Consider the following 18,021-nt stretch of genomic DNA (forward strand, 5'->3'; position numbering starts at 1 on the left):
CTAGTCAGCCGGTGCATTCTTGCAAGGCATACAGATCTTTCAACGTCTACAGACATATATGTAGTCACTGATAGTTAAACAAACACAAAATATGGGCCGGATACACTGTGCGTGCATGTGTATGTGTGTATGTGTGTGTGTGTGTGTGTGTGTGTGTGTATGTGTGTGTGTGTGTGTGTGTGTGTGTGTGTGTGTGTGTGTGTGTGTGTGTGTGTGTGTGCCTACAGTCGCTTGGCTCGTTGCTAGTGTTCAGCGGTGTGGACAACAGCTGTGTGCTGAGGTGGTGCAGTTGTCTGGTGGAGGATGCCGCACGTGACCGGTATCTGACACGGGCGGTGAAGAGAGACCGGCACTCCGCACTGGCTGACTTCTTCCTGGGAAAGTGGAGTGGAAAAGCCAAGCCCTTCCGGTGTAAACAGAGGCAAGTACTGTTAAAAGCAGAAATTTTTCGGTGGTGTAATATTTTTGGTATTCTCCAAAATCGGCGGTTCGGTGGGCGGAAATTTTCGTTAAAAACCCAGTTTTCCAGGTAAGTGTACTAGTACTGCATGCATACCGTAAAGTCGCGGATAAAAGCCGGGCTTATAAGCACATAAGCCGGTTTCGGCATCAGGCTTTAATGCAAACCAGGCTTGTATGCAAACCATGCTTATATGCACTACTGACATTTTTCGCCAGGCTTGTATTCACGTTTACTATGCACTGTACATAGTGCATGCACTCTTGACCTACACGATCCGCGCTTGCACAGAAGCCAGGCTTCTACGCGCGACAGGCTTATATGCATTTGACCCCGTTTGATTTTCAGGCTTCTATCCGCGATGTGCTTGTATGCAAACCCGGCTTTTATCCGCGACTTTACGGTAGTTGTACCAGTAGTACCGGAATTTTCGGTGCGTTTTATTTTCGGTAAAAATTGACGGCACCGAAGTTACCGAAAAAAAGCACCACCGACAATTTCTGCCTTACAGTACTATCAGAACTCATAACATGTATAAGGCGACCACTCGAGTTAGGTAACCGCCTGTTCCGAAAGCGGACCACCCCAGCTAGGACCAAGCGGGGTTGCTACATCCAGTCAATTGGGTATGGATAAGGAGATGACCTGGTAACAGAGACCACGTTTTGAACGTTCCCTGAGTAGCCGTTTTAGACTGGTTTCATGAGTACGGCATTGTCCGGAGCAAAAGCCGCACTTTACACCCTTGTAATTCACCCTAAAAATCGATACTGCTTATACTATCTTCCTAAGGATGTGCAGACTCCACTGTAGCCACTTCATGCTTATACCATGGCGGTCAAATCAACCTTGAAATACAGGGTGAATGTCTGTATCTTGTGACAACAAATCTGGCTGTGGCTTATACTCCAGTGCGGCCCATACTCGTTAATATACTGGCATACATGAGAGAAACTTAATAATAATAATAATAATTCGCGGGATTCGCGTTGGCATTGCTTGAATGTTCAGAAACACACAAACTAGCCTTCGCTTCCGCAGGCCACCACTATGCCTATGCCTTGCACACCTTAGTGGCAAATGCAGACCTCACAAGTGAGTCAGGGGAGAGTAGGTGAGTCTCTCAACCAATCGGGCGTGTAACGGCCCATAACCCTGTAAACTGCATCCTTGTTACCCTCACTCTGAGCTGTGAGCACCCAGTTGACCGTGGGTGTCGGCGCAGTTCACCACGCATAAAAGTCCTTACACACGTAAAAAGTCTTTACACGCTCCCAGCTACCAGCGCGGGTCTCGAACCCGGGACCTCATGATTCGCAGGCAGGCCTGCAAACCAATCGGTCATATGTGTTGTTGCTGATGAGAGGGACTTCAGTATAATAATGTGTGATACTCTCTTGCTGTGCTGCGTAGAGTTGAAGATGGAATCCTAGCGACGGACAGCTCTGAGGACCGCGGCATCATGCTGCAGCCTCTGTGTTTCGGGGAATCCCCGGACAGTGTCGGTGTGAGTGCAATGAACGAGGCCAGCAAGAGTGCAATGAACGAGGCCAGCACGAGTGCGATGAACGAGGCTAATAGGAGTGCAATACAGGAGGCCAGTGTGAGTGCAATGACCGAGGCCAGCAAGAGTGCACTGTACGGCACCAGCACGAGTGCAATGAAGGGGACCAGCACAAGTGCTATGTACGAGGCAAGTGGCAGTGAACTGAATAAGGTCAGCACGAGTGCAATGCACGAGGCCTGCATGAGTGCAGTGAACGAGACCACTGCCAATGCAATGGACAAGGCTCGGGCGAGCGAATCCAAAAGGTACAACCTACGCAAGTTGAACGAGCTTCCCTACCAGCTTGTTGAGTCTGGTCGTCTGGAGGTGAGGAAGATTGAGAGCAGGGGTGGGGGGGGGGGGGGGGGGCTGGAGGGATGAGAAGTAGGGATGAATAGAAAGTGGATTGCAGGGGGGGGGGGGGGGAGGGGGCTTGCGCTAGGTGGATAATACTGGCAGAGAACGAGCAGAATTTGAGCAGAATTTGAGCAGAATTTGGTACTTTTCCGGTGTGTTTCATGAATGTTTGCCATACGAAGGAGGAAGAGGAGCAGAGTTTGAGGAATTGTCCGCTATAGACATGAAAGGAGAGATATGAAGAGAAAGAGATGAAAAGAAAGACTGGGTTTGTCAACTGAACCTACTCATCCCATTCCTATATGGAATACATAAAGTATAGAGAACTATTGTCAATTGAAAATTCACCTCTTTCCCTCCTTCCCTATCTATGTCTTTCTAGGAGGCTCCTGTAATTGGATATATGAATAGGAACGATCATTTGCTGCACAAATTCAGCGCAAGAAGGATATCAATCATTTGTGTTTTTTTAATTCTTTCGGCCGAGATCTTTTTCAAATGCTAACCTTACATCTTGTGCATTCTCTCTTTCAGGAGATTCGTCGTAGCTTGCTGAGTGATTACTCATGGATGCTGACAAAGATTCGTGCGTGCGGTGTGGCTGCACTGATTGCCGACTTTGACCCACTTGTACCCAGCTTGCCTCAAGTCATGTGAGTTCACGTGCCACGTTAAGTGCTCTTCATAACACTGGTGTCCAGTGTGTGTGTGTGTGTGTGTGTGTGTGTGTGTGTGTGTGTGTGTGTGTGTGTGTGTGTGTGTGTGTTTATGTGTGTGTGTGTGTGCGACTACCCGTGCACCTGGAGCATCATCGAGCGTCGTGTCCTCTCTCTCTCTCTTCTCAAGTTTCCCAGTGATGGGATCACGTGACCCTTTTGTGGCAGTGACTCTACAGGACAGGACAGGTGTGTGTGTGTGTATGCGTTAGTGTGTGTGCATGCACATGCGTGCATGTGTGCACATGGGGGTCTGAAATGGGGGCAATTACTTTTCTCTGCTATGCTCATGCTGTCTATGCAAACATGCCTGCTTGGGTGCGTGCAGGGAGGAGTGCCATGTATCCGAGGAGCTGCGACTTCTCCGCGACACCCTGCTCCTGGCAAGCCCGTCTCTGCGGCAGAACAGCGAACACCTTAGTGCCGAGCTGCTTACACGACTGCTACCTCTTGTCAGGAATGACCAAGCACATGAGAGGTAAGATGTGCACTGCAGAAAGAGTCATTGTGAGGTTTTTTGCGATTACATCATCGATAAGAAATGAAAGGGAAACGCCGATATCCCATAGTATTAACCAGGTACTTGACTGTGGGACATCGGCGTTCGGTTTGGTTACATCATCAGTTGAGACGCTTTAGCAAAGTCGCGGCACCGCACGGTGGACTAGCAAAACCATGGAAACCACCGATACAAACTGTATACTCAGTTTCCGTAAGCAGTTTCGCTGACTCACCAAGCGCCGAAATGGTTTGTTCAAACGTGCGGCTCGCTCGGTGTGCAAGGCAGCCCCTCGCACTCACACGGCTCCCTTACTTGAACGCATGAACGCCCATACCCTCAGCATATACACCCACCTGCACATTATTGTACTCATTTGGCGCTGCCTGAACAAATTTTCAAGTACTCTGTTTGCAAGCTCTTTCACCCGTAGTCCCTCTCTCTGAACACGAGGAGGGAGAAGCAAGTTACTCATCATTCCTGTGTCCACCACTGCATCCTCAGCTAAGCGCATTAGCCATGCTGGAGCTATCCTGTGGAACTAGCTCGCCTGACACAGCACGCCTCGAAAGAAAGCGCTCTACTTTCAAATCGCTAAGCCTGGCCTTTCTGTTAGGCAGTACCCTCAACTAGGATGAACTCATCTGCTTCACTACCTCTCTCTCTCTCTCTCTCTCTCTCTCTCTCTCTCTCTCTCTCTCTCTCTCTCTCTCTCTCTCTCTCTCTCTCTCTCTCTCTCTCTCTCTCTCTCTCTCTCTCTCTCTCTCTCTCTCGCTCTCTCTCTCTTTCTCTCTCTCTCTCTCTCTCTCTCTCTCTCTCTCTCTCTCTCTCTCTCTCTCTCTCTCTCTCTCTCTCTCTCTCTCTCTCTCTCTCTCCTTTCTTCCCGGTTTCCGTGCTTGGACATTTTTTCCCCTGCTGTCGTGCTCATATTAGTTATCTAACTACAGCTGTATCTTCTTCTTTGTTCTGTTTGTCCGCTTATTTTTATATTTTTTCTTTTCTCTTATTATCAGTGGGACCATTGTCATTAGGTTTAGGCCTGTTTTGGAACTCCACTCTAAATAAAGCCAAACAACAACACAACAACCACCATGACATCGCAGGGCCGGCGGAACCGGTCAGGCTGGTCCGGCCATGGCCGGACCACTTTCCCAGCTGGATGGTCCATGTGATTCGTGCAAAACCGGTGTAAAAATCCAGAGGTACACGACTCGACTGTACTGCCGACGTGTGATGTGCTTCGAAGTAGCTCAGGACTCCATGACCGGCACTGTATGGCTTTAATCATACGGTTAAAAAAAGTTGTGTTTGTGTTCTTTTACTATAATTTTCTGCATTTTCTGGAGCCTTAAGAGACGCCCAAATTCGCTCTATTTCACGTAAATTTTAAATATTTCTCCCGGCGGAGGTCCCCCGGACCCCCCCCCCCCCTCAAAGGTTGGCCGGACCACTCCCAAACTCCTTCCTCCGGCCCTGCATCGTTCGCATAACCCCTCTGTAAACGTAGTTGTTTCGACAAGTAAAAGAGGATGATAATCAAGTTGTTTTCATCACACACACTACGCATGTTTGGAGGTGGCTGCAAAGGGGTTAGCGAATTTATCCAAGTTTGTTGTCATCATCATATTCATCATTGCCATTTTTCATCTTTCTGTCTCTTTCATACAAACTTTAGGTCTCGGTTGCACAATCTCATCAAAGCGTCAAGAGACACGACGGTATCGAGCTTGACACCACTCGCCTGTCCGTTTAGAACGGCCGGTCAGCATGTGATGTCAAAGCTCCGGTCGCACAGCCAAGCTGTCACTTGTCTAGCCCTGAAGGTAATGGATGTGAGCATGGATGTGTAGGTGTGTGTGTGTGTGTGTGTGGGTGTGTTTGTTTGTGTGTGTGTGTGTGGGTGTGTGCGAGCGTGCGCGAGCACGTGCATGTGTGTATGCGTTCGTGCACGGGTTGTTTGGCGGGGTGGGCATGAAACATGTTGCTGTTCCAAGCGTTCGAGCTCACACATCAGGGGCGTCGGAAGGTAATTTAGTGTGGTACGGTCAGCCAACTGAAGTACAATTCACTCGTGTGGGAGGGATGGCTGAGCCGAAAATTTTGGGAAGTTAGAGCCCAAATCAGTGTATTTTATTGGCTCACAGGGTACTTGGGGTGCATAGTGGTACGGTCAATACCGTAGTGACCGTACCGTGTCCGACGCCCCTGCACATTTTGCTTTACAGTTCACAGACTCATTACTGCCATCTAGAGCGCACAAGCAAACAAATTCTTCATATATTCCCGCCGAAGTCGCAACATATTGGTATGCAAGTATAGTACACACGTTGCCCTGTTGTGTGTGATTTCCCCGGCATATCTAGGTTGTCCCTGGCAGCAGAGACCCGTTGCAATGCGGCGCGTACCAGAGCCTAGTGTTGGTGAGCGGAAGCAATGATCGCACAGCTCGCTACTGGGATCCATTCAGCGGCGACATGGAGCAGATGCTGGAAGGTCACCAGTCACCAGTCACCTGCCTGGATCTGGACAAGACTGGAGAGCTGTGCGTCACCGGGGATGAGCAAGGAGTGTTGCGGTGAGTCATGTGGTAGTTTATGTTTGTGCAGTTTGGCAATTGTACCCGTTGGCCATTGCGTCGTGTGGTCATTGTGCTGTTTGGCCACTGTGACTGTACCGTTTGGCCAGTGCAATGTTTGGCCATTGTGCTATTTGGCGTGAGTCTAGTCTTGTCACGTCGTCGCCGTCTCTGCACAGGAACTGCCCTCAAACTATCACTGGGTTTTAACAGCCTATTGTATGTGTACTGTATGCTATAAAGCCATACACCAATGCAGGAACAGTTGGCTTACACTTCCAGGTGAAGGAAAAGCATAGATTTCACTGTAGCTTTGTTTGTGCTTTGTGTTCATTTTATGCGTGCAGTGTGTGGACGGTGAAAACTGGAGTCTGTGAGGCCGTCATGACCGGGCACAGCGGTAGAGTGAACGACCTGTGTGTTCTCAGCCACTCGCACCGTACAGTGTCGGTGGGCCAGGACGGTACCGTACGCTTTTGGAACACCGACCTCGTCAGTAGGTGAGTTCTGGAGCATACTGAAAGTCGACAGATATTCGGCGCATATTTATTTTTGGCTATTTTTTATATTTTTAATCATTCAACATCTACCTTCACTGATGAGCTATGTATTAGCGAAACAGCTGTCTGAAGGAGTTCATCAATATCGTCTACGGAAGTGTCCTCGCAATGGTGATGGTTGTGTGCAGGAGGGTCTAGTCGCCTAAAGAGCGCAGTGTAATGGTGGAGGTGACTCAACATTTTCTTCAATGGCCGAGAGCTCTGTCGCATCCTGTAAAAATATTTTCGGCCTGGTCATATTTGGCCGAATATTTTTGTGGCCGAAATTTTGTTTTGCAAGTTTCAGTGTGACAGTGTAAACAGGCAGCAGCAGTACAGGCCAACATCTAATGAGCCTGAAATGTGTTTTAGCCCTGGGAGGCCGGAATGTGAATGGGCCGAACAATTGTAGACTTAGAGTACAGTTGGGTTTGCTCAATGTGTATGTGTTGCGAATTTGTATTACGACTATGATTTACGCATGTCGTTGTATTTGGTTCTTGTCTTGTGGAGTCCAGTGTCTGAATGTCATATATGGTCTAAGTGTACGCGCGAGTATGGTGTGATGTGTGACGTTTATGGTATGTGGTACATGCAAGAGTACGCGTTGTCAGAGAGTGAGGATGTGCTTCCGTCTGTGTGAGAGTGACTGTCAAGTGAATGCTGTACATGCGCAGTGCTAGTTTGGTCTGGGAATGAGAGTCATGTGTGATTCGTCCGTGGTCTGGTTGTCTTGGCCTTGGTCATGTGTTCTGTACGTATTAGTCCCTGATTGGTCGTTTCGATGTGTTCGCCCTTTTCTCTGTTTTATAACTGTTGGTTGTTTATTATTTCTTTGTCTTTTCTCCCCCGTTCTCCCGCCCGCCAGTTAGTTATTTATTCCAAGAGATATTATTCAAGAAACTGTGTCGTCCTCTTGCCCGCGTGGATGAGTCGGAGAGTGGTTGTGTGGCGGGGGGAAATTCCACAACATATGTGCACTAGCTTAAGTTAGTGACTAACTTCTGTTTTCTCCGTTGTGGACGAAACCTCTTACAAGCAGAGCATAATATCGGTGAATAATCTCGTCCACTCCAAGAGGAAGCCAGGTCCTCCTGTCAAACACTTTGCCAACAGATTCTAATACCGTGTCGAACGATTTTCCACATTGCTGCGAGTCCAGCATTGATTTATATCCAAAGACTTGATAGACGTAGAGCGAAAATTTCATATTCCTTGCGAATGGTTTGTGTGTGTGTGTGTGTGTGTGTGTGTGTGTGTGTGTGTGTATGTGTGTGTGTGTGTGTGTGTGTGTGTGTGTGTGTGTGTGTGTGTGTGTGTGCGTGTGTGTGCGTGTGTGTTTTTGTGTGCTACATCCTTCAGCGGCCTTGGCAAGGAGTTATTCAAACTGGAAAGTCCTGTGCAAGCAAGCAGCAACCATGACAACAGTCTTCACAGCATTGTACTGTCCTGCGATGAGTCACGGCTGTACACGGGCGGGGCCAGTGGAGAGGTGGCCGTCTGGGGTCAGCTGAGCGGGGAGCTGCAGACCGTGCTGCAGTTCCACACCGCAGCTGTGTCCGGGCTAGCTGCTGTGACTGGCAGGTGAGATCGTGTTCTCGTCTGTGTGTGCCGTCGTGCTCGTGTGTGCGTGCGAATGTGCCGACACGCGTATATGTTCACGGTAGATGTCGCATGTCATCGCGTTCCAAGTCCGAGCGCCGAATACTCTAGAAGATCACTCGGCGTCAGACCTCATGTCCCATGTTGTGAACATATTTCCGTTGTCATGTGCTTTTCTGTTATCGCCCATGGTTACTGAAGCAAACAGAAAAGTCAGCCAGTGGGAGTTCAGATTGGCAAGAAAGCGGGCTAAAGATGGCCCCGACTACACTTTAGGAGCATTCACTTAGACTAGAGTTTGACAGTCTGTAGCTGGGTGTTAGGAGCATTTGTTCTTGTTATTCCTCAATTCCACATTGTACTTTAACCATTGTGTTCACCAGACTTGCAACTTTCATCTTCTCTTCTTCACTCTCTTGTCCTGCATGGGAACGTTTATGCGCGTGTGTGTGTGTGTGTGTGTGTGTGTGTGTGTGTGTGTGTGTGTGTGTGTGTATGTATGTGTGTGTGTGAGTGTGTTTGTGTGTGTGTGTGTGCTTGTGTGTGTGTGTGCATGTGTGTGTGTGTGTGTGTGTGTATGTGTGTGTGTGCGTGTATATGTGTGCATGTGAGCGTGCATGTGTGTGTGTGTGCGTGTGTGCATGCGTGCGTGTACACGGATGCACCGTGCACGTTTGCCGTGTGTGTATGCGATTTCATGCGGTTGATGCCACAGACCAAACCAAGTTGTGTCCGGCTCGCACGACAGAGCAATAGCGCTGTGGGATACCTCTCGGCCACAGCGTCCAATCACAATCTTCCGCGGTCACACGGCACCGGTTAGTGGTGTTACCGTCGACGACTCACGCCACCGCATCTTCAGCTGCGCACTCGACTCCACCGTCCGTGTCTGGGACATCTCGACGGCGGCGAAGCTTCTCGTGGTAACCGTTGACTACCAGCCGCTTGCGGTGTTAAAGGGGGTCAACGGACGCTATGCGCTAACGGCACTGTCCGATGGCACGGTGACCGCTCTGGATTTGGACGCCGATCCGTACTGCTCCGCACCACGATGTCATCGCGGAAGAACGACGGCTCTCGTTGCCCAGGGCAACACGGTCATATCGGGCAGCCAGGATGGCGGCGTGTTTGAACGCTCGCTGCTGCACGACGGCGGCGGCTATGGTGAAACAGTGAGGAGCTCGCTAAACTGTGACAGTCCGGTGCGAGCTCTGTCACTACTGTCACACAGTGGTGATGACGAACCACTGGCTTTCCTGTCGGCCCATGCCAGCGGTAAGATGCATCACTGGCAGCGGGTTAAGACGGATGGTGCAGCTCCTGACACAACGACGAAACACGCCGCTTGGACCAACGTGCGTACATTCATCAAGCACCGCAAGCCAGTGAATGCGTTGCTGCAACTTCAGGCCAGGGTGGCGGTGACGTCGTCCGACGACAGTACTAGTCTTATCTGGGACATCTGGTCCGGCCAAGTGCTTTCTCGCCTGATTGGTCATCGAGCTCCGCTCACGGCTAGTGCACTTTGCCGTCCGAACAACGGAGGGATTACTCTGGTGGTAACCGCCTCGAAAGACGGCACCGCAAACGCGTACGACATCACTGCTACACTGGATGACGTCATCAATGAGTCATCCGCGACGTCAAGCCAGTCGTCGCCAACGGCCGAACACTTGGTCATCGCGGACGTGAGGCCCGTCTTTCAGCTGCGACCTGTGCACTCGAGTCCTCTCAGCGCGGTTACAGCTAGCGCAGACGGTACGAGCATATTCACGGCGACAACAGGCGGCGAACTCTCCAGCTGGTCTTCTACGGATGGGTCTCCACTGCACTCGCACACTTGTCAATTTCCCGTGACATTCTTGTGCCCGCTAGGTGACCTTCTAGCCATTGGCGACACGCAGACTTGCATCAAGGTGTGCCGGTCGCTGGCAACGTTGGAAGACCCGGTGGCATCCGTAATGCCCGAGGACGGCATCACCGCGTTTACGTGCGGCCAATCCAGTGATGGCAGCAGCAGCAGCAGCAGCAGCAGTAGTAGCGCCAGCGGCAGCTTTGTTGCCTGGGGCAACAAACACGGTCAGGTGCACTGTGCTCTGCTGCGCCATGGCAACGAAGCACCGCTTCAGCTGGAGTGCATCAGGCCTGCGCGACCGACGCAGCCCGCAGGCTCATCCACAGCATTGTCTGCCATCCCTATCACATCATTTGCTTCTACAGGGACATCGTCTAACGCACCACTGACATCATCTGATGCTACATCATCAGTTGGTCGACAAACAGTCCACCAGCACGCGGTTGATGCCAGTCAACTTAACCAGTTGCAGCGTTCACCGGCGGCAACCACAGCAATGGTAGATCCTGCAGCCAACAGATCGCCACGGAGCAAAGTTGCCCAGGCTCCAGGCGGTACCGTATCTCCAGCTAGCGCATTCCGAATCCACCGTGACCATCGTGGAGATTATGACGATGATGATGATGTTGACGGTCGTGATGGACAGGAGGCGAGCACTCCTTGTGACTATGTACACAAACAGTACGCTGGCAGCAGCCGGTCAAACCGCGTCCCCAGCACTCTGGACGCGACGCGTGCAGAGCCCGCCGTTATGACGATGAGTTCTCGCGACGAGGACGCTGAACCTGGCGAGAGCACACCTCACCATTGTAATGCGGCGATCAGTTCGGCCAATGATGACGTCATAAGTGCTGATAAGCCACCGACGGACAAAGCTTTCGCGGATGGACCGGGATGTTCGCCGGAATTGAACCCTGGAGACGAAAAACGAGGCGGCGAAGCAGGTCCCGCGGCGAACCAGCACGCTGGAAGCAAGGCATGCATTCTGCTGTGACACTCTCGGCTAGGGTCTGCACTGCGGCTGCTTTCGCTGCTACTGGTGCTGCTACTGTTGCTGGTGCTGGTGCTGCTACTGGTACTGGTGCTGCTACTGGTGATGGTGCTGCTACTGGTGCTGGTGCTGCTACTGTTGCTGGTGCTGCTGCTGGTGCTGCTACTGGTGCTGGTGCTGCTGCTGGTGCTCCCAGTGCCAGCGCACCATGCTGTACACATTGCTTTGCACCGGAGTGATCTAGACTGAACGTACTGCTTGAAAGTGATCGACGCATGTGATGCAGAGTCCCACTCCACAGCTTGACCAGATCACACATGTACTGCTATCTTGCCACGCTACCAGTAGATATCACGCCAGTAGGTTACGATTATAGTAAGCTGTTCATTTTAGTCAAGCATAGTCCACAGATGATAACCCTTTAAACAATAACAAGGTGATGAGAAAAGTGTTTTAACTGTTTCACGCACTAAGCGATCCTCAGAAAACAGCCTTTAATGCGCGTAGAACTCTGAATAGAGACAGTGAGTTACACCTGGTATTTCCAGTAGGCTTGCATTTGGCACATTGCTTTGGATAATAGCAGGCATTGTTACTACAAGAATCCTATCTTGACTTGACTGCCCAGTAGATAGTTTTGTGGATTTTTCAACACACAATATTTCACCTTGGTTGTCACTTTTTGTGGACTTGCTCTGCAGATATGCATTGTTTTATAGAATTTACTACGTTAGCATAATAGATATGGTACGTCCGGGCCTGGTTTAAATCTGGCCGCTTGGAAAGTATCGATGAAACGAAAAAGATATTTTCATTGTTATCAAGTCCGGCCTCATTACCTCTGTGCTGCCCTGACGAGTCCACAAAGAATGAAAAAGTTCTGTTTACAGGTTGAGTAGATATTGTAGTTGTTTCCACCATCATCACTCCTCCTCTATGCACTCTCAGACGACACGTTGCTACCCTCGGTAGAAGACGAGGAGAGATTACTGAACAGGCGAATGGTACCGTACACAATTCTATTGTTTTCACCATGTCTGATCATATCAAGGTGGTGAGATGCAGCTCCTGGCGGCGAGGCTGACATACTGTAAGCTCACCAGCTGCGGTGCAGGATACTTGGCAACACCCCGTCAGCTGCATCGATATCACCATGGCAACCGACACTCAGAGTGGTGAGTGTGGCAAGTAAAAAAAGGCCAATTATAGTGTCCGTTCTCCGAAGGGAATTCACGACGGCCGCGAACACCCGGCAAACCCTAGCGGCAGATGCAGCGCCTAACGATGGGGGCGAGGGGATAAATCTCACAACCATTGGCAAAAGTGCCGAGAAAATCCCATTCGCCGCATGCATGTACCCCATTGTGCCCAGCCACAAGTTCCCAGTTGACTGTGGGTAGCAGCACGGCTGGAAAAACCGCTCCCGGGCAGGACTTGAACCAGAGTGTGGCGAGTGCAGTACCAATAAACTAAAAATACAGTCAGACCTCGTTTATCCGGTCCTCCTTTTATCCGAATCGCTCGCCATCCGGAAGAAAATCGTTGGTAACCGATTTACAGAATATGCCATGCATGTTGTTGTTGTTGTTGCTGCTGCTGCTACTGCTACAGCAGCTACTGCTGTGGCTGTAGTTACAGCCCCTCTCGTTGTCAGGAAATGTTTGCTTGTGCTACTTCTCATCAAGTTGACTTCTTATTATGACTTTGTATGCTATAATTTTCTTGAGCTCCGGTTTTCCCCTTCATTATAACTCAAGCGCAGTTTAGCGTGTATTGGCTTGTGATTTCCTTTCTTCTGTTTGCTTGGCATTTTATCGCTCCACAGGTACCCTCGGTCTCAGGTGCTCTCACATTTGTGCAATTGTTGATTTTGCTCCTGAATTGTCCTCCCTGTTGCTTTGCTACCATCCTCCTCCTTCCTCCACCTTTTTTTCTTTAAAATTGGCCTCATTATGGCATTCGCTTCCATGTAATTGGGCTTGTAGCCCGTGTGTACTTGCGAATTCAAATAAAAATATACATACATACATACATACATACATACATACATACATACACAACTTACAGTATGTGTGTTCGATTATCCGGTTCCCTCGCCTATCCGGATATGTTTGTGGAAAACGGAAGTGTGCGGTTAAGCGAGGTGTGACTGCAGCACTAGTAGTACAGTACGATCGGACGCCGAAGAACACTTAGGACATGACGGCTGTGATCGCATCGCACGATGCTCTCCATGATCACATCGCACGATGCTCTCCATGATCGCATCGCATGATGCTCTCCATGATCGCATCACACGATGTTCTCCATGATCGCATCGCACGATGCTCTCCATGATCGCATCGCATGATGCTCTCCATGATCGCATCCCACGATGTTCTCCATGATCGCATCGCACGATGCTCTCCATGATCGCATCGCACGATGCTCTCCATGATCGCATCGCATGATGCTCTCCATGATCGCATCACACGATGTTCTCCATGATCGCATCGCACGATGCTCTCCATAAATCGTATCGCACGATGCTCTCCTTTATCGCATCGCACGATGCTCTCCATGATCGCATCGCACGATGCTCTCCATGATCGCATCACACGATGCTCTCCATGATCGCATCGCACGAAGCTCTCCATGATCGCATCACACGATGCTCTCCATGATCGCGGACTCAGATAAGAACAAAATGACTCAAATCTGAACTCACCTTCTGACTGCTTGTTATCTCTTGTGACAGCGGGTGGATAGTTGCGTCATAACTCGTTTCCATGTGATTTCTTCTATTATAATTATATTTATTGGCTCAGTATCCGTGTTTCCAACTCTATTGAACACACAATCTACTCGTAAGACGAGGTGGGAGAAGTAGCAAAACAAAACTCCATAAATAAAGCAGTGAATAAACCTGCTCGCACTCATAATGATCACAAACATAGCAATAATAGCTTTCATTCTGTCAATTCGCTGTTCGTTCGTTCATGCAATGCCAATGTCTGCACCTCCGTGTAGCCATTGGCGGACTATGCTCGGCCAATCGTCAAATTATGCTTTTGATTATGCCACAGTTATGCGAACAAATATGCTGAATTATGCTCGGTTCCACTATGTATTCACGCTGTACATAGAGGATTGAGAAACCACGCATACACACACGGCCATGCCCTAAGCATAATTTTTGTCTAAACCGAAAGATTATGCCGACCTTACACGTTGGAATCCGTATATTATGCCGGAGCATAATTTTTTGACGAAATCCCAAGATTATGCCAAATATTATGCCGGCATAATCCGCCAAGGGCTATGACAAGGAGTCGTAACTGGGGTATTTAAAAAAAAAACATCTGCAGGCTTTCTGACAAAGCTGTATTATACGCCTAAGCATAATTTTTGTCTAAACCGAAAGATCATGCCGACCTTACACGTTGGAATCCGTATATTACGCCGGAGCATAAATTTTTGACGAAATCCCAAGATTATGCCAAATATTATGCTGGCATAATCCGCCAAGGGCTACCTCCGTGTCTTATTCTTTGTCTCACAGTTGATTTAACTCGGATACTGAGCCAATAAAATGTAATAATGAGTTGCTTCGTAACTCGTTTCCATGTGAATTCCTCACAGTTGATGTTCAAAATATACATGAACAAGAAAACAAAACTCCCACAACGGCCCTCGTATTTCAGAACTTACTTGAGCCATTTCGCAACACGTATCCACAGAATTGCCAGAGCATCCAGCAACGAGTTGACCATCAGAGGAAATACTATCAAAACGAAAGACACCGGTTTGACCTCCACAACGTAACCTGAAAAAATGGAAAAAAAGTTGCCCAGCTCCCTACTCCTATCCGACTGGCTGACCAAACTGAGAAGACAATTCAGAAATACCTTTTCCTAGACATAAATTTGTAAGTAAGTACTTAAGTATTAGTTGTGATACATGCCCTGTACGCATGCGCAGCGCGCAATGACTGACAGATAACTTACTACTGTAAAACGATAAACTTTCACGGCGCACAAATTACTGTAAGACATGTATATATAACGAGGAAGCAAATCATTCTAACGTTTTAACGGATGACATTTCTTCGTTATAATAGATCCGTTGAGGCCGTACTGCTTCATATATGCTGTGTGTGTATATGGCAGAATACTGCAAGATTGTTAACATAATCTTCTCGTTAACCTATGAATTTTGGACAATCGTTAAATTTGCGACTCGTTATAATAACATGTCTTACAGTATGCTTCTTCATTAAATTGGGCCGGCTCACGATGAGAATCTTTTGCGATGGTATGGCTTCAGTCGGATCTTGCACTGTCTACGATCAATATACTGAGCCGTTTGCGGCGATGTATATTAGCAAAGTTCAATCGCTAGCGAAAGTTTCTCACTTTGCAGTAGCTTCTTCTAACGGTACGACAATGTTCAGTATCAGATTGACTTACCTGGTACAAACTGTCACGAAAGAGAACTACAGTAAATCCTGTAACTAACGACCACCCCTTGGCCTTGGTGCCCGAAAAAGTGGTCTTTAGTGGCAGGTGGTCCTTAGTTGGAGGTTTTCACCGCACAGCCATATCACCATAAGTATTGTGAATGTGAGACCGTCCGTGCCTGCGGTCTGTAGTACATGTACCAGGCTGGTGATCAGCCTCTTTTACGTGCAAAATACACACAATGAATATGTTTTCCCAAGTGTTCCAAAAACTTCAACTCACCAGGCTCACCGGGCTGGTCGCTAGTCACGTGACGGTGGTCTTTTGATACAGGTTATACTGTACTTGCAATAAGCATAGTATGTGAAGCCAGTGCTGTTGTACAACTGTGCGACATGGGGTCTCACAGATGCCACCACCAGAGGGATTGCCACCTTTCATCGAAGGCATCTGAGAACAATGGCTGGCGTTAAGTTCCCGAACACAATTATTACCAACAAGCATCTGTACGACATCTGCGGCTCAGCACCAATTTCGCTCGAGATTGACCAACGGCGTTGGGAGTTCCTTGGCCACGTACTGAGAATGCAGAAGAGCTCTCCCCCACAGCGCGTGTTGGAGTTTTCAGCCACCGCGAGCCTGCGCGGTCGACTGGGCCGACCCAGCACAACTCTCCTCTCAGCTCTTTCTCAGGACTGCCAAGCCCGACTCGGCATTCGCCTGGGCACGCTTTTAGAGGCCTTAATCAGCTGCGGCAGTTGGCAGGGGATAAGTCACGGTGGAATGGCACCCCGCGGCACTCATCTTCCTCTGCCGAGCCGCGTCCTTGACTTATCCCCTGCAGGGTGAACATCGTGCACGAACAGTCTACCGTCTTTCTGACATTGCCACTCGAACTTGACAATAGAAGCTGCTTTTCGATGTGCAGTTACATTGAGCCATGGTGTTTTTGTCTTATGTTTGTGAATCCTTCCCGGAAGCAAATGCTGGTTTTTATGCATTCGTGTAATTACTCAGCGTTATTTGCAATAATAATAAGCATAGACCCAGACACGTACATTACGTGAGTACACCAATCAAGTGGTCGTGCATACCATTCACCAAGAATCACCAAGAACGTTTATGACCTCTTGCTAGCCCTTTCCCAAAGGTGCTCGCCCTTTTTTCGCCCTTTTTGGCCCTTTTTGGAAAAGCCCGTTTCTTTCGCCCTTTATTGCGTTTTTTGGTGAATATCGCCCTTTTTGAGCTTTTTTAGCTGAAAAGTGCCAAAATCTGTTTGCTCATGCATGCGATCACAGTTTCCGAGTGCTCGATGGGCCTTGGCACGCCGCTTTTTGGGGGGCATTTTTTGTTTGTTGGTGAAGCTCAGGGAGTCGTCAAATATATGTACCATAAAAAGGTATTTGACGACTCCTTGGTGAAGCTGTGGTACACAATGCTGTAAAAAGTGGGATTTTGAACTTTACTTCCTGTTTTGCCTTTTGTGGACCCATAAATGGAAGAGTGCGTATTCATTTCTCAGCTTGGGTTCATATCTGAACTTATACCATGGTACGGAACGGAGGGCCTGTTTTCAGCCAATCAGCGCTCGTCTAGCCATGGTTATATTGGCCAGTATAAATCCCGCGCGGGATTTATATAGAATATAAATCCCGGTGCACGGTACGTACGCTAGGGCACTGCCACCGTATTAGTTCACTGCCTGAAAGGCAGTGAACTTGTACGGCGGCAGTACTCCAGCGCACGGACCATACATAAACAGACACAACGGACACCACATGCGCGTGTACACTCCACACAGAACGGCACACTGACGAGGAACAGTACACAATGGAAAAGAAGAATGACCTGGAATTCGTCTACAGAGTATTCTGTTATACTGAATCTGAGGATAAAGAACGTCGAATAACCACGAAGTATCCCGAATGGGTCAGCAATGTACATTGTACTTCGAAGAGTTGAAGATCATCAACGGACTGTCTCCTTCGTAAATAAGTTTATAATACCAGTGTACATGCACTTCAACCCGATTGGAAAAGGCTACAATAGATTGGATTGAAATGTGATACAAAACAGTGTATGCAAATGCATCTACTTGCAAGCAAAACTGATTATGAGATGCCGCATGTGAAAATCAGCACTGTACCATAATTATAGTAACACTTACTACCAAAGAGTCCAAGCTGTAATCTAACTAGTGACGGTAGTTTGATTCAACGAACTACTCCAGCACCGCAGCAATTCAGTCGACTTCCGCACCGCTCACGACTCAAGACAAGATCATGAAGATGCTACAATATGCACTGGAACTGAAAGGAAATCTTATGCCAAACATCCACGGAGGAATCTCCTTCTGACCTTGCTCGACCATTCTTTCAATTGACAACTGATAACCATCAGAAGATGTTCATGTACTGCATGATGTAGGAGATCTCCAAATAG

The 18,021-nt window shown here is 48.7% G+C and overlaps 1 protein-coding gene across 1 annotated transcript; it reads left to right on the top strand.

The window, feature by feature from the left end:
- Nucleotides 1-227: 227 nt before the first annotated feature.
- LOC135821338 (NACHT domain- and WD repeat-containing protein 1-like) lies at nt 228-11,964 on the top strand (the record flags this gene model as incomplete). The annotated part of the gene is given in 9 exon segments (XM_065334400.1): nt 228-421; nt 1,874-2,333; nt 2,898-3,016; nt 3,408-3,557; nt 5,254-5,401; nt 5,942-6,153; nt 6,501-6,653; nt 8,055-8,276; nt 9,010-11,964. Coding segments are annotated over 9 exon segments (3,792 nt in total), but the record flags the coding sequence as incomplete, so codon positions are not given.
- Between the last annotated feature and the right edge of the window lie 6,057 nt (nt 11,965-18,021).

Source organism: Sycon ciliatum, chromosome 7 (genome assembly GCF_964019385.1).
Source record: "Sycon ciliatum chromosome 7, ocSycCili1.1, whole genome shotgun sequence".
In the NCBI taxonomy this organism is placed as follows: domain Eukaryota; kingdom Metazoa; phylum Porifera; class Calcarea; order Leucosolenida; family Sycettidae; genus Sycon; species Sycon ciliatum.